This window comes from Amyelois transitella, chromosome 15 (genome assembly GCF_032362555.1).
Source record: "Amyelois transitella isolate CPQ chromosome 15, ilAmyTran1.1, whole genome shotgun sequence".
Taxonomy (NCBI): Eukaryota; Metazoa; Arthropoda; class Insecta; order Lepidoptera; family Pyralidae; genus Amyelois; species Amyelois transitella.
This window is the reverse complement of record NC_083518.1, coordinates 5,118,326-5,143,672: the sequence shown is the minus strand read 5'-3', so window position 1 is coordinate 5,143,672 and position 25,347 is coordinate 5,118,326. Positions and strand designations below refer to the sequence as shown.

General features: G+C 34.8%; 1 protein-coding gene across 1 annotated transcript in view; it reads right to left on the bottom strand.

The window, feature by feature from the left end:
• Positions 1-285: 285 nt before the first annotated feature.
• LOC106136342 (uncharacterized) overlaps positions 286-25,347 on the bottom strand; it is a 33,032-nt gene continuing 7,970 nt past the window's right edge. The window contains exons 2-7 of the mRNA XM_013336866.2: positions 5,162-5,356; positions 4,559-4,736; positions 3,406-3,510; positions 2,954-3,126; positions 2,153-2,680; positions 286-1,831 (exon numbers count right to left, since the gene is read on the bottom strand). Coding sequence (XP_013192320.2) covers positions 1,479-1,831; positions 2,153-2,680; positions 2,954-3,126; positions 3,406-3,510; positions 4,559-4,736; positions 5,162-5,345 — 1,521 coding nt within the window. The 5' untranslated portion in view covers positions 5,346-5,356 and the 3' untranslated portion in view covers positions 286-1,478. The remainder of the gene's footprint in view (positions 1,832-2,152; positions 2,681-2,953; positions 3,127-3,405; positions 3,511-4,558; positions 4,737-5,161; positions 5,357-25,347) is intronic.

The following is a 25,347-nucleotide window of genomic DNA, read 5'->3' as shown; positions in this document are numbered from 1 at the left end:
TGTGTTATTTGTGTGAATGTGTGAGTGATAGCAGCGGTGCAAGCTATAAAGTTTTGCGAACTATGACTGCAATTATGAACGCGACCGTACTTCGTCAAAAACTTTACCATAGGTATTCGTTGGTTTTATCATGGTTATATAGAGGGACTACACTACACTAGTGCTCTCATTGGACACAAGCACTTGAGAAAAAAAAATACAAAAGATTTTTCTTAAATAATTTATTATGATAAAAATGTATTTATAGTACCTACTTAAGTACATATGTATAAAAACATACTTCTTACAACATATCACAATCTCATCATTATTCAAGATAAATAGTTTTTAAAAACTACACTAGTACTCGAGGTGGCGCTAATGTTAACTTTAGTAATACCTAGAACCCAGTCCCGCACCCTTTTATTAATCGGTAAAGATACTTGGTGAATCTCACAAATAAGAAGCATGTCACAGAAACGTAGGTAGATACCATTTTTGATAAGGTATATTATACTTTTCTGTATGCTCCACCGTCTACATAAAAAAATTTATCAAAAATTATGGTGTTGCCCTTTAGGACTAACTTACCTCATATCATGGGGTCTTTTCAAGAACGTTGAAATTGCATATTTCTTACCAACTCTCTCTTAATTTTTTTTCCTAATTAACCTCAGAGAGGGAAAAAATAACATAAACATTTGCTTAGTCGACGTTCGTTAATAATCCGCATGTAGTTTCAACAACCACACTCTTATCTATGCTATTCTCGGCTGCGTCGTTATCTGGGGGTTGATTCACGAACGTTCATACGACAATATATCTTAGCTTCTCTCTTCCTTTTACTCTGCGGTGAATCTCAAAAATAATGAAATTGAGGAAAGAAGACACATAGCTTAGGTAGCTATGTGTGTTGTCTTGTGTGTCGTGTCAACGAACATCCTAACATAGATTTTGAATAAATACCTTTCTTTCTTCATATTTATAAATGAATGGAGAAAATAATTTTTATTCCGGTTTGTCTGTAAATTGTTAATTATTAAGTGATATGAAGTAAATTGTCTAAGCACTGACATCTTCTATTTTGTATAATCCTACACTGAGTATCTATCCGATAATATCAAAAGCGCCACCTCAACTTGTCATCATAAACAATACCTACATGTAAACTCATATTATTATTTTGCAAATAAATAGCTTACCAAAACCAAAAAACCTTTGGAAGTTTATTCCTACAATGGGCATCGTCAGCTTTAATTAATCCGACCAAGTTTGGCGGAAACTTGGTCGGACACCTACACACATCTATCTACCTACTAAAAAAAGATATTGGTGGTTTTTTCTTTATTCATTAAAACATGATTTGTGCCAGGTTACTCAACGTGCCTATGAGCGTCTTTTTGCCACCTGCTCACGATTTTTCTTTGTAAAGGATTTGCGTGAATCGTAATATCATCTAAGTTAGTGATCTACTTATTAATCAGTCAATCGAGGTTTACTTAGAAGGCTCGTGAATACGGCCAGTTATTGCTTGAAGAAGAGTGATGGTCCAAATATGGACTGTCAGTTAAAAGTAGCTTGCTACCGCTTAACCCTGAGCTAGAACTCTCACTAGAAGAAAACATGCTTTTGCTGCCAGTGTAGAACGAGAGAGATGTATGCAGTGGTTCACGGCCTAGTCGCCGTCTCGCTCGCACCAGCGATATGAATGCTACAGCTATAGCACAGAGAAAAATTACCCCTAACACGCAGAAGGCCAGTGCCATTTTTCCGGGAGAGAGGCAGATGGTTTTGTCTCCAGGCGAGAATTTTCTTATCAATTCATCTTCTTCCGCTTCAATTCTTCGTGAACCTGAAAAAGACATCACGGTTTCACTGTAGGTCTAATGTTTACAGATATGTACTAGTGGTGCATAAAAATAATTTTGAGGATTTTATTTCTATACGCAGCAAATGAAATATGTGATGGGGTTCTTCTTATGTCTACTACACGGAGGCTGAACCAAAGACATATTATCTTTATAATTGGACTATGGTTGATGATGAAGATGGTTCAAGAATGAACGACATAAATATTTCTAGCGGGTATCGAATCCACGGCCTCCCGACCGTGGACTTAAATCCTACCTTCTTATAGTATTATTAACTTATTAGGTACGATGAATAAATTTACCTCTAATCGACGCCTCATCTTCCAGCTCAATATTTGGCGCCAAAACTTCAATACTATTGTATACTTCAAGTCTATCAATAACCACTCCTTTAGCGTCCTTATCCAACCGAGCTTTTCTCACCAGTCCATCTCGGGTTTGCTGGGGTTTCTGTAGTGCCTTGCAGTCAACAGGCGGGCATTGTCCTTTACACAACTCGATTCCACATGATAAATGTAGTTTAGCCCGATCAGGGAATTTGAATGCCGCAAAAGTAGTGACAGCATGTTGATACGTCATTATATTTTTAAACATGAATTCAGGATCTGATCTTGATAGTTTTATGTTCGCGTTTTCGTCAATGTTTCGCTGAGGATCAACTGGTTCTAAATCAGACAAGTCGACTTCTGTTCTGTGTTGGTGGCGGTGGATGGTAGGCTTGTTGAAGATGGCCTCGTCTATGGGGCAGCCTGCTTCGTCTAGCAACTTCTGAGAAGCCTCGCCGAGGCCGTCGTGGGCGATGCAGTTGGTAACTCGAAGGCCAATACCAACTGGAATTAAAAAAATGAACATAATTAGTTTCCTCTGAGGGGCTACTTTAAAAAGTCCATCTGATGCTAGTTCACTATTACTAGTACCTAAATTACTATTACAGTGAAGCCATGATGTGGGTTCCACTCCATCTTATCATATGGTACCTATACCATCTGCATAATGAAGCTCTTAGCGTCAAATTCGAGAACAGCACAGATCACTGCCTAGTAGCGCAGTGTTGGCTGTCTCTATCAGATTACGTTACCAACATTCAGAGGTACTGCACTGACCTGGCAGCGTGCACTGTATGAGCAGCCTAGTGGGCTGCCCGACCTCCACGGTGTCGGGCTCTGTGCTGGCTGATACTGGTGCTAGCTGCATCCAGGCCCTGGCAGCCTCCATCAGCCATTGTCGCTGTTCTAACTCCGCGGGGGTCACGAATCCGTGCCGATTACGTCCCGTCCTGGAAGTGAGCAATATTTTTTATTAAAACGAATATTAGCTAAGTAGTTGGTTTATCATTAATCATAAAGACTTGACCCTAAGTGGTAATTGGTAATTCCTTAAATATCGTTCGATCATTATATCATACTGGCGTTGGTCCCGGTTGTGGTTGACAATGTATGTAACCATGATTTCGGATTTGGTAAGGCAGGTTTAACTCGAAGCGTCTCCCGTCCTCCGCAAGCATTGCAGGAGTTTCCTTTAATTATAATGCTAAAATGTTGCGAGATATATTTACCTTATTTTCTTCATATCATGCCCCATCATTTCACGTAATTTGGTACTTATGACACCTTCCAACGCTGAACTATTAATGCGCACTGCACGACGTTGCAATTTACATCTAAAACATAAATATTATTGCTGTGTTAAATTAAGAAAATATGAAGGCCTTCTTCTTTGCTTATATTAAATATTAATAAAATTTGTTAGCGAGTTCCTATCGCCCTTTCTGATGGAATTTTCAGAAAATCTACGATGTTGGATGTGCATGCGTTGTAGTCCGTTGGTTTTGAACCGAAAAGCGAAAAGCTTAGGTACTATGGAAATGATCCTTTAGAACGGACGATTGCTTTCAAATTATAAGAGTAAAAATAAACTTTTCCACTTTTCTACTGAATGTATTTGACATGTGCGCTGTCTGCAAACTCGCTCAAAAAAGTTTCAGTAAAATATTAAATTTACTTGGTAAAGCTTAGTTATAGCTACTGATTTGCTTTATATCGTGCTCTTGATAAAGTACTTTATAGCTTTGCAGGACTTTATAGCTAATGCTATTTAAGTTCTGAATTGTGTTAAATCCTCTAATACTTAGCGCTATTGGGCACTCATGTGAAACGAGTCCGCGGTACACCGGACCCTCTTAACGTGAAATAAAAGCTATAACACCATCGAAGACAGTAACCTGGATAATGTTTTATTCATAGAGCTTTATAAAATAATGGATTTTCTAATAAATCCATTTTATCGGAACTTAGAACCGGTTTGATGCCGTAAAGATAAAGTGGCTTCATTCCTATCGCATAAAACCTAGACGCGGCAAAACATAATTTTTTTCTCACACTTCGTGTTTTATATTGGTTTAATACTATGATTATAAATAACCTGCTAGGTTACCTACCTCGATATCGATCGGTGTATCCTTAATGGGGAGGAGAGTGTTTAATGGGGAAAAAAGAGTGGTACCAAATTTATTGCCCACTAAAAAAATATCTCTAGTTCTGGTCACCTAAGTTCTGTGAAGAAAAGCAGCAACCCCTTCACTCTCAAAAAACATGTTTCTGAATATATGGCTCTAAAAGTGCAATTCTCTTACCTCAAAATAACATTGGAGAAAAATGTAAGTACAGATAATAAAATGTTAATTCCACCATAAAGTAAAGATAACTCACCGCACCACTATGTCTTGGTCGGCAGACTGCTGCAGATGCTTGTCCATCTGCACCACGAGTTCCACGTTGTAATACAAGTCTTCATTGTCCGGCTCTGAGATGGAGCTGTTTAAGGTAGACGTACGCACGCCACACGCATTCGACGGCAAGTGGAGGGTCACCCGGTTTTGGAAACTACCTGAAACGGAAGAAAATATAAACCTTTTTAAGGAGAAAAATCTAAGCCTAATTTAGTGTGTCTCTATCGTCACCACCGTGGCGCTTGCCCGTAGTCTGCGACTTTGATCTGGAGTCAGAACCCGGTAATTACACGAAAGAACTAACCTAAATTGGGTTCGATAAAAAAATTACTCAACAAATTCTAGTACTATATGTGTCAGGGGGCGGACCTTGGGTCCGGAAGTGTTGCAGTGGAGGGTGCAACCGGGAGCAAGAAAAGATTAGAGAGAGAGAGTACTTCAAGTATTCTTATTAAGTACATTAGTCGTCTTTTATGAAATTCTTAGGAAAGAAACGGTGGCGGCTGACAATAATGCCAAATGTGCTTCTCACTTATCATGGCAAATAAATTTTTTAACGGAAAGTAAGCAAAATACAAAGTACCTTGAACTCGACACTCCCTAGAGAAGTCCTTGCTAAAGACGAGTCCCTTGAAGGGCTGTTCCATGCCTAGGTGTACAGTGAGGGAGCCCTTGTCGCACGTGCTGGTGAGGTCAACGACCCGGTTTGGGCTAGTCTGCTGGCCGTGACACACTAATGCGCACGATAGCAGTACTGCACGCCACATCTCTGCGCGCCCTGAGAAATAAGAAAAACTTTGTCTTACAAACAAACATTTGTGAAAAATTGCTGAAGTCGAGAAAAATTCTGCATTCATATTTGTTAACCATTTTCTGAAGGATACTGGTAGAAAAAACCTTTAGGATTAAGTTCACTTAATAACTATAAGTGTGTTTTTAAGATTTTTTCATAAATTAATAGATATTTTAGGTCCATCCAGATCTAAAATTAGTAAAGAGATATTATCGAACTAAAATCAATTTAAGATATGAGAGCATAAGTATAATATTGTGGGTTGCGTATAATAACAATTGGCAACAACAATTTTATAGAGTAATTAGAAGTTTCATTATCACTAAAAAGATATAATAACTATAACAATAGCCATTTCACAATTGCATGCCAAAAACGGGCAAAAGCACTTTAAGTAACTCCACACAATGCCCTATATTGTTACGATACCGCTAGGTTTCCGCTCCCTCGTTATTTCTGATACTCCACTTCGATTAGAACTGTTTAGAGTACAATCAAATTGTCGACGTGGTACGTATATTTCTAAGCAACTACATAATGATAGTCTGTCAATTTATATTTCTCATACCTAGTAACCACTTTTTGAATCTGTCGGTTTAAAGCTTTATAATGTTTAACTAATTATTTACTATACACTTATAAATAAAAAATATCGAAAATCTTAAAAATACTAATAATAAAATAATCATTGCCTACAAATATAATGGCAAACCTTTGAGTGAGTTTAATCTTTAAAAGTTTAATTTATTTGAATAAAATCAGTTACTCGCTTATGGTGAACCCACCTTTATTAATTATTTGAGATTTTGTAAGAAATCTTGGCCCTACCATGAATAGACTAAGAACAAATTGGACTGTAACTTTGTTTGCCTGAGATCATCTCTTTATAAATTAACAATTAAATGACGTAACAACTCTTTATAAAGCGGAACAGCCTCCGAGCTTTATTATTTAACATCATGAAGATTACACGGCCAGCTTTGTCACATTGCGTAATTTCTAATTAGATACAATTAAAACTGTATTCTGTGAAACTAGGAGTTATACTCAGCGCGTGTGAATGGATCGTTAATATTTACCGTAATTTTTAAGGATGGACTTCAATTACATCGTAAAGTTAATAAGCAAATCTGCAAACAATGGTAAGAGAAAGATAAACTGATTTTTTTATCTGCGTCTATTTAAATCATGCAAGTTTACATTTATGATACATAGGCAGTTGATTTTAATTATTAAGAATATATTAAAGCCCAATGTTTCCTACCGTGGGTAGAGCAGTAAAGAGCGCATATAATAAATTTTGTCATTCAACAAAGACATTCATCGTAGATACACTTCCATACGACGGGTGTGATTTATATGCATTCATGTGTCTACGAGGAGATCATAATAATGGAATACAGGACATGATTTATAGTATCGTCAATCAATTTGCGAAAGTCCAAACTGTATACATAATTGGAAAATAAATTGACTCGTGTGCAATTCTCATTAAATTGATCATAAAACCTGTGCTTAAATAAGCAAATGATGCTTTTTTAATATTTGCTCATGAAAATAATTGTTATAACTCAAAAGTAATTGCTATTGAAGAAACAGTCGATGCAAAGGAATGTTAAAGTAGTTCTCAGTTTATTGACGATAGATAATGGTCTAGAACGGAGCTAAATGGCTGGTGGAACTCAATCTGCGGTTGCGTTCTTCGAGGAATGCAAGCCAAAGCTCAGCAGGTCTTAGAATCACCATTTAATAATAACATCACGAAACACCTATCGTTCTCTCGATTTTAACAATAGCAAACGAACTTACCCAAGTCAATGTACTTGCTTGATGTCTCAATGAAAGCAATGTGAGCTGACCTGTAATGGCACACGTCGTAGATAAAAGGGGTAAATGATTACATAACAGCTGATTCACGATTGCGTGTTGTTTTGTTTTAACAAATTGACCGCAGTGTTTTGAAATTGTACATCAAATGGCCATTTTTATAAATATAGTCGAAGTTCTTAATCTTAATGAAATTTTATCAAATGGCTGATATGACAACTTTTACGGACTTGGGTCACAAATAAGGATCTATTCGATTAGATTTGCTGCTACATCCTTTAAACTAGTTAATTGCTTATGATTTACAAAAAAATAATGCTTTCTCCATCACCGATTGGTAAGACCGTGAACTTTATCATAACTTGATGATGTTTTAATAATATAGAGGTGAATCTATAATAAATAACCGTCTTTCAAAAACTAGAGCGATTATCTTCGCATGCATGTAAGATTCACACCAATAGGTATATTGTTTTGTTTGTAGGTCAAGGCCAACATAGTGCTTGATCACGCAACGACCTATTCACCTAGAAGCGATCAAATTATTGGAAACGATCTCGGTGAAAGCAATTTTTTCCGCGCGTGTGATCTGATTCTGCCCGCGAGTTTATGGGTCCGATCCTATTAAAACAATGAAACAGAATGTCGTAAAACTGGTACAAATTTTATAAGTCTACCATATCTATTGTTTATTCAAAACTAACACATGTATATAAATGTACAAAGCATTGAAAAGTTTATCTCAAATGTTGATCAAAATACTCGTATCGCATGCAAACAATTTTTTTATAATTAGATTATACTATTAAAAGTTTAGACGATCTTTAAAGTACTCTTAAAAAATAAAAACAAATTCATAACGTATCATTACACAGTCATGTTTTCGCCTATCAAAATAGTAATAAAAGAAGTGCCAACGGGCTGTTCCAACTTTAATTAGAATCGGTTTTCTGAGTATGAATATCTGCCTTATAATTTCTAATTTCACGTCGGATCAAATCATGGTGCATTGGATTTGGATGGATAACCGCGGAATAAGAAGATTACATGCTTGCGTTTCACTTAGGTATAAATAAATTATAAGTAGTAAGGGTTGGACCATGATAAGATTAATTTACAACTTCAGTATTTATAGGTTTTGCTGTTTTAATTTAATCATGCTTAAATGTAAAAAGATCTTTATATTTTCCGTTACAATTTTTTAAGTGATAAACATAGACATGGATTTTATTTTATCAATATGTTTGTACATTTAAACATCAATTTAATACCTAGAATTCATCTCGAAGATGGCACTCTTATATCTAAACTAGAGTAACTTTGCCCAACCGACAAACAAACCTAAAACCAACTTAAGAATCTAGTTCCATAAAGCATAAACAACCAGTCGTAATAACAGGCAGTAGATAATAGCATTTATAATTTTCTTCTTGGCTTCTCTACTATTAGCCGCCGTGAAGTTCATTGGCACCTAATTTCGTACGGTCCGAATAATGTCCAATTTTGTGAGGTATAATCGATTTGTATCTGTAAGTGTGATAACTTCGTAATTGCAATCTGAGATTGTTGTTTCCTTGTTTTCAATCTTCGCTTTGACATTTGAGTTTCGTATGATTTATCAACCCATTAGATCAGTTCATAAATTTTGTTTTTATTTTAACAATCATCGTAAATATTTCATTAGTCTATTGATTGTGTGTTTCTCTTTTTTTCATCTTCTTCTACTTCACGATCCCGTTTACCATAATTACTTCAAATTTTAATACCTCAAAGTAGTACTTAAATCAACTAGGTAACCATTATATCTATGTATTTATACAGCGTTTCCGTGACCGTTCTAGGTCTTATCCTCAGTATATCTGGCGGCTTCGCGTGGGATTACAGGTTGCGATGGGGAACGAATACAAGTTGTAGTACTTACTTAGTTTTATCTCACTTGTATTTTAAAATAGTTTCCACTTATTACCTACTACAAAGTTATTTATCTCGGTTCCTTGATCCGAAAAGTTAAAAACTTTGCTTTGATTATTGACAAAAATGTGTATTATCTTTTAACTTTATATATTCACTTACGGTAAGGGAAAACCAACGTGCGGAAACTTGAGGTAACCATGATCCGATTTGAGTGCGATCCACTGCATAGGTGAGATAGGAGTCCCTTCGTGTAAAAACCTGACTCACCCAATTCAGGAACCATCGTCAAATTTATACCCCGGGCTCCTCTCCAGAATGAATTAATTTAAAGATATACGAGTATTATAGCAAGGTATTTTATAGACGTCATTAAACCTAGGTTTTTTAGTTAGGTACGTCACAAGTATTTTATGATGTTGATGACATTAACGGCACCTGCTTATAGTTTTTTTGTGTGATTTATTGTGTCAAGCAACGAGTTCCACAGTTAAAGCAATTTGGCGAGATTTCTTTCTGTCGAAGAAGGTATTATGCGCCTGCGCCGCGCGCCGTTAGTAAACATGGTGGAACAAGAACATAGAAGTTTAGAACAGACTATTAAGAACTTAGTTTTACTTCCTTAAAAAAAAGAAGAATAAAATTAAATATAATCAGCTTATCAGTAACATAGTGAACGAAGAAAACATGTTTACCTAAAAGTTAAAGATTCGTAAAATCTATATCTATACATATAATAAATCTGTAGAAAGGTCAATTCTGTACATTGAAAATATTGAAAAAATAAATAGCAGGGGTTGTTACTGGATCGATACCAAATACAAAAATGTGATTAAAAAAATTTTTGTCTGTCTGTCTGTATGTTCAGGCATCACGTGAAAACTAACGGTTCGATTTTGATGAAACTTGGTATAATTATACCTTATTATCCTGGGCGTAAAATAGGATACTTTTTATCCCGAAAAAATACGAAGAAAAAAAAATCTTAATTTTTCAGTTTATCCATAGACGTTGTTCTGTAGAACCGCGAACACACGTTGCGTTACCCGCAGTGGATTTAGCGCCGTAACCTGTAGCGCCTAAAGTCGGCTTTGGCTTGAACCGTTTGCTGCACAAGCGGGCCGCTACTAATTACTATGAAAAAAATACTACATAGCTACATTAATTCCCATTAAGCTGAAAATGAGTATAATTATTTAAAACACAATCAAAAGCATTATTTAAAAATTCCCCATGATACATATAATAAATCTGTAGAAAGGTCAATTCTGTACATTGAAAATATTGAAAAAATAAATAGCAGGGGTTGTTACTGGATCGATACCAAATACAAAAATGTGATTAAAAAAATTTTTGTCTGTCTGTCTGTATGTTCAGGCATCACGTGAAAACTAACGGTTCGATTTTGATGAAACTTGGTATAATTATACCTTATTATCCTGGGCGTAAAATAGGATACTTTTTATCCCGAAAAAATACGAAGAAAAAAAAATCTTAATTTTTCAGTTTATCCATAGACGTTGTTCTGTAGAACCGCGAACACACGTTGCGTTACCCGCAGTGGATTTAGCGCCGTAACCTGTAGCGCCTAAAGTCGGCTTTGGCTTGAACCGTTTGCTGCACAAGCGGGCCGCTACTAATTACTATGAAAAAAATACTACATAGCTACATTAATTCCCATTAAGCTGAAAATGAGTATAATTATTTAAAACACAATCAAAAGCATTATTTAAAAATTCCCCATGATTCCGGTTTAAGGAAAAAAATTTACTCACGGTCAAAGGTAAAAAATGGGTGTATCGCAATTTTCTTTAAAACGGTAAGTTTTTCAAATCGGAAAATTACCTCAAACATAAATTGTAGATTATAAAGTTATCTATAAAAAAGGTATCAATATTTTTTTTCAACAAAGCTACCGTTTCTGTGATATAACGATGCAAAAAGTTGCAAGCGTCATAATATGCATCCGTTTCCTTGCCACCTCTGAGGTAGTGTACTATTAGCGCGTTTTTTTTTAACCTTTTTATTATTAAACTTGAAAAAGTCTGAAATAGGTTAGAATAAACACGTGTTTTCACTACGCAGTGGCACTCAAGACTAACTTTCGCATTTATTATTTAAAAAAAAATAGAATAACCCTAAGTGAAGAAAATCATCTTAGGACAATAATAGAGATTACAATTATCAAATTCAATGCAATAATCAAATTAAAACTAAAACTACTTATAAAAAGAAAGAAAAAAGATGACTACAAACTAAAATTTAATTTATAAATTGTACAGTCCTTGCATAGCATCAACATGCGGGAATGTGCCCAGAAGGCTGGCAGCATTGCCAATTCGAATGGCAATGCTGATTCTCTGAGCCAGATAATTTCCAGCCCTCCGGTCAAGAGATACCTCAATTAGCTTTTTCGACAATTGTCGGAAAAGCTGATGGGCAGATAGGCCCCCCGGTCCCAGAGTTTCTACCCCAAAAGGTTCAAAAGTATAGATATTACTGATAACTACATACATACATAAAATCACGCCTCTTTCCCGGAGGGGTAGGCAGAGACTACCTCTTTCCACTTGCCACGATCCCTGCATACTTCCTTTGCTTCATCTACATTCATAACTCTCTTCATGCAAGCTCGGCGGTTTCGGGTACTTTTGACCTGACCCTTTACCAGGACGGCCTTAATTTGATCAAGATATGTTCGTCTAGGTCTTCCCACCCCGACCTTTCCCTCCACACTCTCCATGTATATCTGCTTAGTCAACCTGTTTTCATTCATCCTCTCCACATGACCGAACCATCTCAACATACCCTTTTCTATTCCTGTAACTACATCTTCTTTCACATCACAACATTCCCTTATCACATCCTTATCCGGTCACTCAATTTCACACCCAACATACTCCTTAACGCTCTCATTTCCACTGCATTTATTCTGCTTTCGTGCTTCTTTTGCCATACCCAACTTTCACTCCCATACATTAATGTCGGGACCAACACGCCCCTGTGCACAGCCAGTCGAGCCTTTTTGGATAGTTTCTGACTGCTCATAAAGGCATGCAAAGCTCCATTCACCATGTTCCCCGCGTTATCTCTTTCAATATCACTATCACACTTGCCATCTGATGTAAACTTTGATCCCGATAACTACATATGTATTTGCGCCTTTTGAGGTTTTTTGCCTCATTTGAAGCAGAACCGGCCTTAGATTTAGTAACCTGAAGATGAGACGGACTTAAAGACTAACGGTATTTCATGTGTTGAGCATTCTGAGATAAAGCAGCTATACGACCCTAGCCACGTACACAATTAAACAGAGAGACAGATGTTGTCTCAAGGTTTCACTACAGTATAAATGAAGGGACTGGGTTTCATTATACTTATGTATATTTTATATTTTGAATTCAAGTTAAAATTACCGACAGAACAATATTTTTACTTATATTACTGCTACATAGAGTATATACGAGACGTGCTTATGCATATATGACGCTTGCAACTTTTTGCATCGTAATATCTCAGAAACGGTAGCTTTATTGAAAAAAAATATTGATTCCTTTTTATAGATATCTTTATGATCTACAATCTATGTCTGAGGTAATTTTCCTATAAAACTTACCGTTTTGAAGAAAATCGTGAAAATCCCATTTTCTTACCTTTGACCTTGGGTAATTTTTTTCCTTAAACCGGAATCATGGGGAATTTTGAAATAATGCTTTTGATTGTGTTTTAAACAATTATACTCATTTTCAGCTTGATGGGAATTAATGTAGCTTCATTCCTATTTTTTGGTCTAAATTGACCGGACTGAAAATAAAATGGAGAAATAAACCATCTACGCGAAGACCGACATCCGCGCGGACGGAGTCGCGGGGGAAAGCTAGTTTTTAATATAAAATCAATTTCATGTTAATAAGTAGATAAAGAATCTGCGTTGTAAATATATAATAGTTAATTATGGACTATGGTATAGATGTCCCTAATATGATCACGACTATATAATAGATTTAAACATATACATATAACTAAGGAGTGGTGAAAGTGGGAGTGGTCATAGGACGGCTATCGGCGTGGCGTGCACTAGGGTAACCTTTGCAAATAATTGCAATGACAAAATGCTATAGTTGAACAAAGTATCTACCTACTCTAGAAACCCGGTATAAAATTGAATGTATTCAAGGTTTTATTAATTTACACATAAGTATTGGAATATATTTTTGCCTTTTTGACAATATGTATATATTAGTGTAAATGTGCATTTACCATAATGTAAATGGTTAATCATTTTTTATTCTGCTGAAAACTTAGGTAGGTAGGTACCTATCTTTGCTTAGTTAATGGTGCAAAAGTCAGGTTATTTTAGAGATTTTTAACATGTTGTAAAAATATTGAGTTCGTTAGTTTCATACATTTCATTGAGTCGAAAATGTTTGACAGTCTTCTAAACAAATTGAAACACGACACATACCATATACCTACTAAAATGTTATAGGTAGTTTTAGTTCATATCTGCAATACCTATAGGAAGACATTGAGTAGTCTTTCTGGCACAAACTCGCTTCATAATATAAGTACTAACTAAGTTAACACTTATACTTTACTTGTGAAGTGCAATGACTATTTCCTGATACAAGTTATTTAACTTGACAGTTGACTCGTCATAACTTTACATAATCGTGATTCGTGTTTGCGGATTCCCATCACTCGACGTTTACCCGTGAGAAGATTACGTTTTTAGATAATCTTAACAGGACAAACAAGATATTCCTTCCAACTAATTATAAATTCGCGTATGAAGTCGCTAATACTGATAGTTAAGTTTTGTACTTGGTTAGAGCAAGCCTTTTATTTCCCTTACAGTAAAGGAATTTTCTAAAAGTTTGAAAAATATCCTATAGGTATGTATATCGTTTTGATTTTATGTGCTTTATATATAAGAACTATTCGAGAAGTGGTGGAGAAGAAGAAGAAGTGGAGAAACAAAACATAATGGTGAAAGATTGATAAATTTAAAAAAAAATTAACTAGTACGAGTACTGTTAAAAAAATATTTGGTCTGCAAATCACATCATGCATGGTTATAAGTAGAATCGCCATCCTAACCTGTTTAGAACCAGTACGCATTCCCAGGGTTAGTAATCACATATTTACTAGAAAACCACTTAGTTTTTATACCCAAGTTCCTTGCAGCTTATAGCTGGACAAGTATAAATATAACTTGAAATGACGTGCATTCAGAGAAAGATTACAGGAATGTACATATCTAATTGTATTACTTCATAACTAGTTTTCCTGCGACTTTGTTCGCGGTGGATAGTTTATCTACTAATTTTCATTCTTCGAGAATGAAAATTGTATATGCATAGCATATCGGTTATTTTTTTGTAAGATTAGTTAGTATCCAAACCAAACAATTCAAAATTATGGACAAAATAATTTAATAAGTTTCTATAGTTTTAAACTCAGAATTACGCACATATTCCTGTTCTACCAAATAAAAATAAGTGAGATTTTACCATATACACACACTAGTATCTAATAAATTGATACCGAAACTCCCGCTTGTTTTGAGCTGGCTCCAGTAAGCTAACCCGACTATATTCGACAGTTATTTTCTTTGCTTGTGTTAAAAATGTTCATAATACATGCATGTATAATGAAGGGTATTACACAGAAACTGATAGCTGATCTAATTCCACTTTTCCCAGCTTTATCACCACTGCTGGGCGACATCAGCGCACATTCCCACTATTGTTGGTTGGTTTCCTTTATATTACTTCGAATAATCGATGAGTTTCACTTCATTGTTGCAATTTTAACGATTTTATACGTGTTGGTGATTTTGTGGTATCGTTTTGTCTGATTCTTTATATAATAGCACAGGTACCTACTAATTAAACTAGTAAGATCCCCTAGATTTCAGAAGACATTCACTCCACTGAAATTACTCGCACTTCTCACTGTGATCAGAAGTCATGGGCCAGTCCTGCAATGAAGAAGAGAAGACTTCTCTAAAGAAGTCCTTTTGTACTCTCTCATTACTTGTATCTTTTCTTGGAAATATTATAGGCCAACAGTAAAAGACAAAAACCAATAATTCGTGCATCAAAACACCAAGGTTGTTTGACTGCCAACCTTAATCTGCAGTCATTTAAGAGAATGTAATGAAAATTTTCTTGCTGGTTTTAACAGATTTGAAGTCATCGGGACTGAAAGTATCAAGGGACATAAAACAAGATATATCGATAACCTTAAGAAATCAGCAATAAATTACTTACTGAAAAGAAAATGTAAAACCGAGGTTAAATTTAGATTAAGAACACACTGACACTAATGTGTTGGGAAAAATTCAGTAACAACCTATTAGCCACAGTAGTGGCCCAATAAACAAAGTCACGAAAAACCAGAGCTCATTAAACGTGCAAGTGGTACGCGAAGGCAGTCGGCAAACAGTTACGGTAGCCGTTACACCGCAAATTGTATGAAACTACACTAGATACTGCTGACAAAGAGAACAATATAGCTAACGAGCCATGGGAATCTTGGGATTGATACACAAACGTCTAAAGAGATTGATTATTTGAATAAAACAAGGAACCAGATAATTCAAGAAAGAACAGGTTAATTTAAAGATAATACTTATATTAAAATAATACTTATAGTTAATTGAAAAAAGATTTATCTGATGATAACTAGTGCAATTAGATTTACATGTAACATCAGTAGATGTCATTCCAAATATTAAAAAACTATTCTAAACCTATCCAAAATCATGGAAAGTAGACCAAAAGATTATATAAAACTACTAGAAGGTAAGATGTCTCAAGAATCTTATAACTAATGAATGTAAATAGAATAAGCTGCTTCCTTGTCATTTATTCGACAACTTTATTACGTTTACATCGTTTAAAGTTACAAATGACAGACAGTTCCGTTCTTATGTCATCATTATCGCAAGCATAATGATGTATTGATATTTAATAAGCGATAGGAGTATGATGGATCTATTAGTAGTTCAGCCACTTGCAATACTTTTTTATACATATTTTATTCTTGTTTTTATTTATATCAGTTTGATCATAGCTATACATTTCAGCATAATCAGGCCATGATGTTGCCTTATCTCTCTCTCTCTCTCACTCTCCCAAATCGAAGTAATATTATATTTCTTTTTTAAAGATTTCTTTATTTCCATTGAAGACTTTTAGGTATATATTTTGCTATCTATACCTATCAATTTATTTGATAAATTCTAGTAATTAATTGTTTTTTTTGACTAAATCTTCTCTTCAAATACTTGAACTTTAGTTGACAGACATTGAAACTAAAACGAACGCACATGAAATTTAACACACATATTGTTGTTTGAATCAATATCAAAGCTTATTAAAGATAGGAGTTAAGAATTTAGTATTACATACAAGTTATATCTTCAAGTTACGAGTATAACTTGATCATTTTCATTGACACAAATAGTGTTAAATTATCTTATTTTACGACTAGAAAATTAAATTTGTTTAAATTAATGTCCTGGTCGTAAAATGATAAAGCTTATGGTGCTATAAAATAACTTAAAAAAGAACAGATATTTACGGTGGCAAAAATTTAAAAATAAACAGACGAATTGATCTATTATGTATAGTTCCGATCCCCTAGGTCTTGGATTGGATAACATTACTAACATGATGGTCGTCATTCACATAAGTCGCAAACCACAGTCTGTCATCAAAATTAGTCGCAATCGCAACATTTAGAAGATCTAGAAACCACAAAATAGGCAATTAAGCTTAAATATGTCAGATACAGAAAGGTTTTAGCGAAAGTCATTCCACATAACTAAATGCCACAAATGATACTTTCCATAATGCAGTACTCGCAAAAAAGGACCATTAATCATAGATTTAATAGGTCATATGCGACTAATTTATTTTGCATAGTTTCAGAGTAATAATGTCTACTGTGTGTGAATTTAGCATTCGCAAATTTGTTTTACCGAAGCATTAATAAGCATTAAGGTATGTATAAGAAAGATTATGGAGGCTGTTGATTTATTGATAACTATAATTTGGTCCTGAAAAACAACGCTTTTCTAGCTTAAGTCTAAGTCCGAATTATCTCCTACATTTACTACACAAAATATTTTTTTTATTGCGAAAATCTACTTTGATACCTTTGTACAACAAAAATTATGCAATACCTAGTCGTTACACAGTCACCACGATTATCATTCTGCTTAAGGGTCAAACATGGCTCGAGTTCATACAAATGGACTAAAACCTGATGTTTCCGCTAAACAGATATTGCGCTAATTGACAAAAAAAATTGTTCAATACATGTAAACAAAATAAAAACAGATCTATTACAGTAAGATTTGCACTGTTACCCGCTACAGAGACAGTTATTCCACGTAAGATCACATGTGAACCTGGTGGAACGCTTTCACTCTCAACACAGACTTCTTTCGATTGTTATCTAACTACGGTTATGTTGGCCGAGATATTAATTTGATCTACATTATAATACTCGTAAGCTTTTATAGGAAAAATAATACATTTTAATTCAAATAATGTTTACCGGCCAGGGGCAAAGAAAATGATCTCTACTCACTTATCTCATTAAACCGCTTTTCATGATGTATCTTAAAGTGTTTGCTTAATATGATATCTAAATGAATTCTCATGAATGTGGATGAAGCGAAGGAAATATGAAGAGATCGTGGCAAATGGAAAGAGGTAGTCTCTGCCTACCTACATAACATCTCGTCTAAAAGCAGCTAAATCTTTCTTCCCATGTAAGAATAAGCAAAAGAATTAATAAGTGCACGAAGGGCAGATTTTTAGAAGTTTTACTACTCGTGTGTTGCGTGAGCAATTTGTTGATAAATAAAAATTTATTAGTCAAAGAACAATTTATTAATTAACTTTATCATGTAACGATGTCGGAAAGCAAATGGAAATTATCATGTTAACGCAAACATGAAAACACGCAACATATTAAATGTAAATCCGGTAATGTATAATTAATTATTCAAGCTAGGTATTCAAATACCTACGTAAAAAAAGTCAGATCCAATTCAAGAGATGCGCTTTTGGTAATTACAATTTGATTCCGTTATTATACCCATCACCGGGGCGCTCTTAACTTCTTGATAACTGAATTTGCCTACTAGTCACCTTATCACTCTTCCCTACCAACCTAATTTGGATCATGGTGGTTACACATCTAGGTACTTTAATGTGCAGGTTGCCTTACGATGGTTCCTCTCATCGAAAGAACATTGATTAAGGGTATCGTTTAAGCTATCACCAATTTAATTAGTTTTGTGTTTCTTAAATAATAGGGTTTGTCCTCAACATAGTAGATCTGTCACCAAAATGTAGTCACCAAACAATGCAAAATCAGTTCCACAATAAATCACCTAAAATCCTGAGATATAAGGTCTAGTACCAAATAAATGTTTTTGTATGTATTATAATAGGTGTGTCCTAATAAGTATTTAAGCAAACTAATTTAAAGAGATCACCAATAAATCATATTATGTTACTAGAAAATTGCATTAAGTTCAAATAAAAAATTAGGGTTGTCATCATCGTTTCAACCAAAAGATTCTGCTACTTAACTAGACTCCCAAGGTTCTAAATTTCCACTGGTAGTATAAATTATATTTAAATAAAATTTTTAGCAGAGTAGTAAATAAAACAATTAAAGTTAAAATAATCAATATTTATTGTTGAAAATAATTACCACTGAACAATCAGCGCTGGTTTAAAATAGCTGGCTTATGGCTAGCAGAATAGTAGATAAAACACTTAATTAAAGTTAAAATAATCAATATTTATTCTTAAAAATAATAACCACTGAACAATCAGCGCTGGTTTAAAATAGCTGGCTTATGGCTAGCAGAATAGTAGATAAAACACTTAAGTAAAGTTAAAATAATCAATAGTTAACTACTACCCATCGTTGAGGCCGGATTGGTCAATTTTTAAAGCGCGCCAATTTGTCTCCGCCCCTTTGATCATTTTTTCATTAAAATTATAAATTGATGTATTAAATTGGTAACGAATACTATTAATTTAATATCTGAACGAAATAAAATGTTACTACTGTATTGGTGACAAAATATCAAATAAAAAGGAGTCGCAGTCAGGGATCGATAATCGATTTATTTGGTGACAGATCTACCATTCTGAGCACAGAGCTATTATTTAAGTAACAAAACTATTATTATAAGAACGAAGTTTATATTCATGTAATTCAATATAATTTTATTGGTTATCGATCTCTTATTTTACACATATATTAACATTAATTTGATAATTCATACCTGGGAACAATTTTTGTTTATCTGAGAACGAAAATATTTCGTGGCGATAGATCTATTTATTAGGTGATACAACTTGATGACAAATATAAATTTTGGTGATAGAAAATATAGTTCCCATTGATTAACAGCCAATTTTATGTTAAAAGCTCGGAAAATAAATTTTGGTAACTATGGCCTCGGTAGGATTTAACCCTAAATTAGCTGAACTAGATCAATAAGAGTTCAACGTTACACCTCACTTCTAGAAAGTTGGAGGTTGTTTTTATGTTTTTATTAAGTCATAAATCGTTAAATCGAAGACTCCCGCGCCGACGTACCGCTATCTTGCACACTTCCCAGACTTGACAGTCTTATCACGTAGTAGTTCATAATATACCATCATCGTGAATCTTATTGCCACTGAATACAGTAGCGAGTTCTACAGCAGCGGTCCGAATTGATGAAATCGTGGTCCAGATAGATTGATATGGGGCTCGTACACCTTGTACCTGTGACCTAAACCTTGTTTGAGGTTCGAGAAAGTCGGGAAAGACAGGAATTTGGGGCACGGTTTGTTAGACCGTGGCTGTTTATCAAGACGGTTCGAACAGTATCGATGTTCCAACTGGGATGGTATCAGGTTAGCATTATTATCGATTTCATATCATTTTAAGATAGATGATAAGAGTTTTAGGAAATATGATAACTAAATGAACCCAGATTTCACTCTCCTAAGGAAAGTCGTCGAAGTCTGACATTTTTATACCAAAGATTCGTCTGCAAAACGTCATAACATAAAATTTAAAACTATATTTAATGTAAATACATGTAATGTATGTAAATACATTAAATATAGTTTTAAATAGGTACACCTATGCTATTCGAGGTTTCTTTGGGCAATTTAAACCCGTTGCTTCAATCAATATAAAACTTAAACCATCTATAGAGACGTAATACACAAGTGCGAGTTTTAAATCTATAATTTCGTAGTACTCTGACATAATCATCAGTACGACGGCTATATTTTGTTGTAATTGAAGTGTCGAACCATGACTAACGCCTAAAGATCACCGAGCCCTTTTCTAGGACGGCGGTCCCGTTACCTGACCGTGACCGCTCGATGACTCGATGTTTTGACTTGACTTGACCATTACTGTGCAATATCCCATGAGTATTACTCCAATTTCGACCGTATAAGAAAGGGAGAAGGTCGATGATTTAAGGGCTTCGTGGTAATGTTATGTCAATAATGAGAATCTAGTGATGTAATAGCGCCCTTATGTAGGTCGGATGCCCCGTTAGGCGAGATGGAAGCTGCAGTCCTTTTACCGGATGGTATAACTAGGAATGGGCTACTTTCAAACATTAAACCAAAGAAAGTCATTTTGTTAGTCATATTAAAGAAACAATCAAACTTAAATATTATATTTTATCTGATGCAAATGTGACTGTAACTGAAGAATGAAATTTCGGTTAATATTTAAAATTATATAAATATTTTACCTTTAAAAATATATAAAACACTTCTAAGCTTTTGTTTTACGTTCCGTTCCGTAAAAGTTTATTTCAGTTTAGTGGCTTAAGGTTAATCGTGGTTACGCAATTTATTTGCCGCTTCGAAGCCGTGTTTTCTCAGTACACCGTGGTGGTTCCTAGCTGGACAAGTATAAGATTTATCTACTAATTCACGGGTAAACAATGGAAGATAAGACGACGAAGCTAATAAATTACGGTTGCTTATAGCTTTTTATTAAGCGTTTTTGTAGTTTTGTTTTAAATATTTATCGTATATCGCCCACTGTTCACTTAGATAGTAAGAAGAAAGAGCTAATAAATAATCAATCCGCTCATAAAAATTTTACCTTTCACTCATCTTTTGTTAAACCCGGTTGCAGTCTCCGCTGCTACACTAACGCTACACTTCCCTTAGACATATACTGATTCTGCATATTTACTTCTAACATACGTAGGTAGATTCTTCATACTATATACTAATCTATTCATACTAAACCCTTATATGTAGGTAGAGCAGTTGCTCTGATTTCTGGACCACTCGGCCACAACTCGCCAAGAGAGGGTTAATACCGTTAAGAACACAAATACAACACAATTGTAGTACAATCCAGTTTTCTGAACATATAATTTACCTGACTGTATGCGTTATTATCATGTCATACTCTAGATAACTGAGCATTTATGCCAATTTTTGAAAAACATTGTGCGGCGGAACAATTGTCACATCATTAAAAACTGTCATTGTGTTGTTAAAAATAATAATAGCCGATCGTGTAGGGAGTTTTTAAAGGGAATAATCAATTAGAAATAGGTAGATGTTTTATTTGTATTGATTGTGATAACTATGTACCTAATTGCAATAAACCGGAAAATTTAAATAAAATAGGAGATATGGGACTGTTGGCTCTCGTCTGCTCCGTAAAGGATAAAGAGTGATATTTCATGTGTACCTACGAGTATGAAAATGGAGAATTTATAATAAAAATCGATTTCGTACTTGTATTTTTCTAGACCATTAACGAAATCTTCCAGATCATACTCCCTGATTTCAATCTCTACTATTAGAATATCTCAGATACTGTCCATCGCAAATGGCCGCTCGAATGGCACAGAAATAATTTCAATTTACTATCGGCATATCTTAAATCAGGCATAGAATACGCCCAGCTTCGTGACAGGGCCGCACGGCCTGCATCGGGATTATTTATATCGATGAAGGTTTAGTTTTAATATTGTGTTGTTATAATTAACTTTGAAGCAACTTTAAAATTATAATGATCTAAAAAAGTTTCATTGTATGCATAAATTCTTGTATTTCCTGGTTACTGTGGGAATTTAGTTAAAATCTTTTAAGTTCTATCTCTTTACGCTTCATAACATACCTTTGGTATCCATCACGACTTTGAGCAGGAAAGTTTTCAGTTTTAGGTAGTGTTTAGCAAGTCGTCGGCTACAAAAATAGTACCAATTATTTTAATATCCATTATAAGCTTTTCCAAAAAAAAAATACACAGGTATTGACCCTGTGAATTGAAAAGGCTTGTAAGCATACTGACATAATTTGCATCGTGTACCCAGTCATTATGGGAAGAAACGGTAAATGTTCCCGTGTATCTAGCCTGGTAAAATTACCCCAGGGCCGCCTGGCAACCGTTAGTTAGACATCACGGAAGACCACGCTGCGAGCCACGGCCGGCTATCGGTACATAATCATCTGCAAATATTCTATCACGGAGATAAAGCAAAAGAGTAAACAAAATGATGATCGTGATTTTGAAAATGGCGGTAAGCGCGTCAAAGTAAAAGAGTTCAACGCGCGTACCTAATTATGCACGACACGATGTTTACTTTATAGATTCAGTTCAACCAATGCCCTTTTTAGTGTGGTTAATTATTTTGTCGCGTATTAGGTAAATTTTAAATTTCTTAAGAAAAATAAGTTCATAAAAAAAAATTATATAAACAAAATCACTTGACATACCCATATTTCATACATGTAGGTCATCCAAGAAATGTTACCATTTCAATGCAGAGCTAATCCCTCTATACAAATGATAAAATCTCAAAATAGTTTTAAGAAACAATAGCCTCTAAGCTGTATCTATTCAATGTTCAATAAAGGCCATTAAACTGCTCTCTTATGCGATTCTATGCATGATACAAGTCGCGGAAGTACAGTGTAGCGAACTTGCACACCCTATTCATAGTCAAGTGCAATCAACCTGAACCCATTGTTCTTGGCGAGCCACCACCGTATCGCGATCTATCCCACCGGCCGCGTCTCCTTTAAATTAGCTACAAGAGGAAGCCAGCCCCCATTCCCTGGGGTCCAACAGAAATTGTCGGCACTCGTGGGATTCACGACGCAGATAGTAAATAATTCGGATCGAAAGCCTTATATTGCCTTACGTTTATTGAATCCGACGCTACGTTTGTTTACGACCTCGTTTAGCTTTAATTCGAGTGTAGCATCATCACGTTTGGATATTTCAGCTGAACGTCCAATAAATTGCGGACAAGAAATTGCCAACATTGAGTATTGTTTGTTGTACTATGTTTCACCTCAGTAATGAATGCGTTACATTGCAAAGCAAACGAGGTGAGTTTACGAGCGTTCCAAAGGAGGCTGACATTGAAAGGCTGTGGAAGAGCAGAATTGAAGACATAATGTTGGCTGCAAAAACGTCAGATGGCGGGGATCGCCGCATACCATGCCATGCTGTGCCGCATACCACCGCCGGGTAACTTATAGGTTCACCGTTACGCGCCAAGCGGGAGTACTTCTCGGAAAATCTAACTGTGCAATTATTTCTTTATTATGGTATAAGACGAGAAAAGCATGTGAACTTGAGACATATTTCATGATACGTTTCAATAGTTACGTCTGATTTCCTCGTGAAAGTAGGAAATAGGAAGATTCTACATGTTCGCACTTACGTGGGCATTAATATAATCCTATTAATGATAAATGCAATACTTATGTTTTCACTTTCACGGTTAAACAAACAAACGGATAGAGTTACCTGGGCTAAAACCACGACAACCCCAGTTGTAGATAAATATTATTTTTAAAATATGTACTTCACTTTTCATATGTTTTCTTTATCGTATGGATTTTACTTTTTCTAATTATGTTTGTATATACCTATACGAATTTTGTCTTCAGTACAATACATGACCGTTTATTGTTTGTACCTGCAAAAAGGTTTAGCCACAATTCAATTGTAACAAACAATTCACATCTCAATTAATGACATTAATTACATAAAACAAAAACTGGGAATTAACTTGTCTTCTTTTCTATGGACCTTGTGTCCATACAACGCCTTCTGCCAAACGAAAACCTTATTACTTTGGTAGGAAAGATTAAATTGATGTGTTTTTTAATAATGGAGTAGGTTTTGCGCAGTACGAAAGCATGCAAGGTGCATCCAAGTGCATCTGAATGTGCGGATAAAGTTCTGAGATTGTTTATACCATATTATATTATACGAAAAACAAAATTTATAACGGATATTGGAGACCAAAACAGTTGAATGGTGATAACATAAATAAAATATCAAACTCTAAGTGCTTTATTTATATCTAACCCTATTTGAGATATTTTTATGTAAATTTTACGGAAGACATTGATCTTTTAGGCGACGGGCTTAAAAGCTACAATATTTTGGAAAAGATTTCTATGATAAATTGGGATGCAAAAAGAACCAGAAGATCTTAATTTTTACAGTTTTATTTTTAATCTGTTGAAATTATGATTAAATGGTAAATAGGAACGTTGAAAGATAAAGTGTTCGGAAATAGTTATGTCAAGAGTACCATACAAGAGACAGGCAAAGAGACGTGACTTTGAATATATGTATATTTATTCGACAATAATCGAACACATTTTATAATACTCACGTAATATTAAGATTTGAATTCAAGATGCAACGGAGAAAGCAGAATCTGTTTGCTTTTTTAACTAAAATTCACGTAAGACTACACGTAATGTACTTAGACACACAACAGTGCACAATTGTGCACATAATGATGAAGTTGCAAACTTTATCTAAGAACTAGGATTTTATTATGGACGAACCGTCACAGTCAAACGTTTAAATGTTACTTAATAAACACTCATGTTTCCTGATAGACTAGAATAGTACTCTACTTCTTCCTGTAAATGCCGTAGGAGGTGACTAAAGTAAATGTTGCTCAAGACAAGTAATTAAATATACTAGGACTAGTTGGCAGGCTGCAAACAATAAGAACTTTGTCAAATCTTTTCGAAGCTTCCAAAGTATCAAAAGCTAAGAATGTAACAGCTAAAACTGCAATCAGGAATACGCGTAGATAAAAGAGATAAAAAAAAAAAAATTATGTATAAGTTTAATTTCTATGTTATCCTTAGTCAGCGAAGTACAAAGAAGTGCCCCTG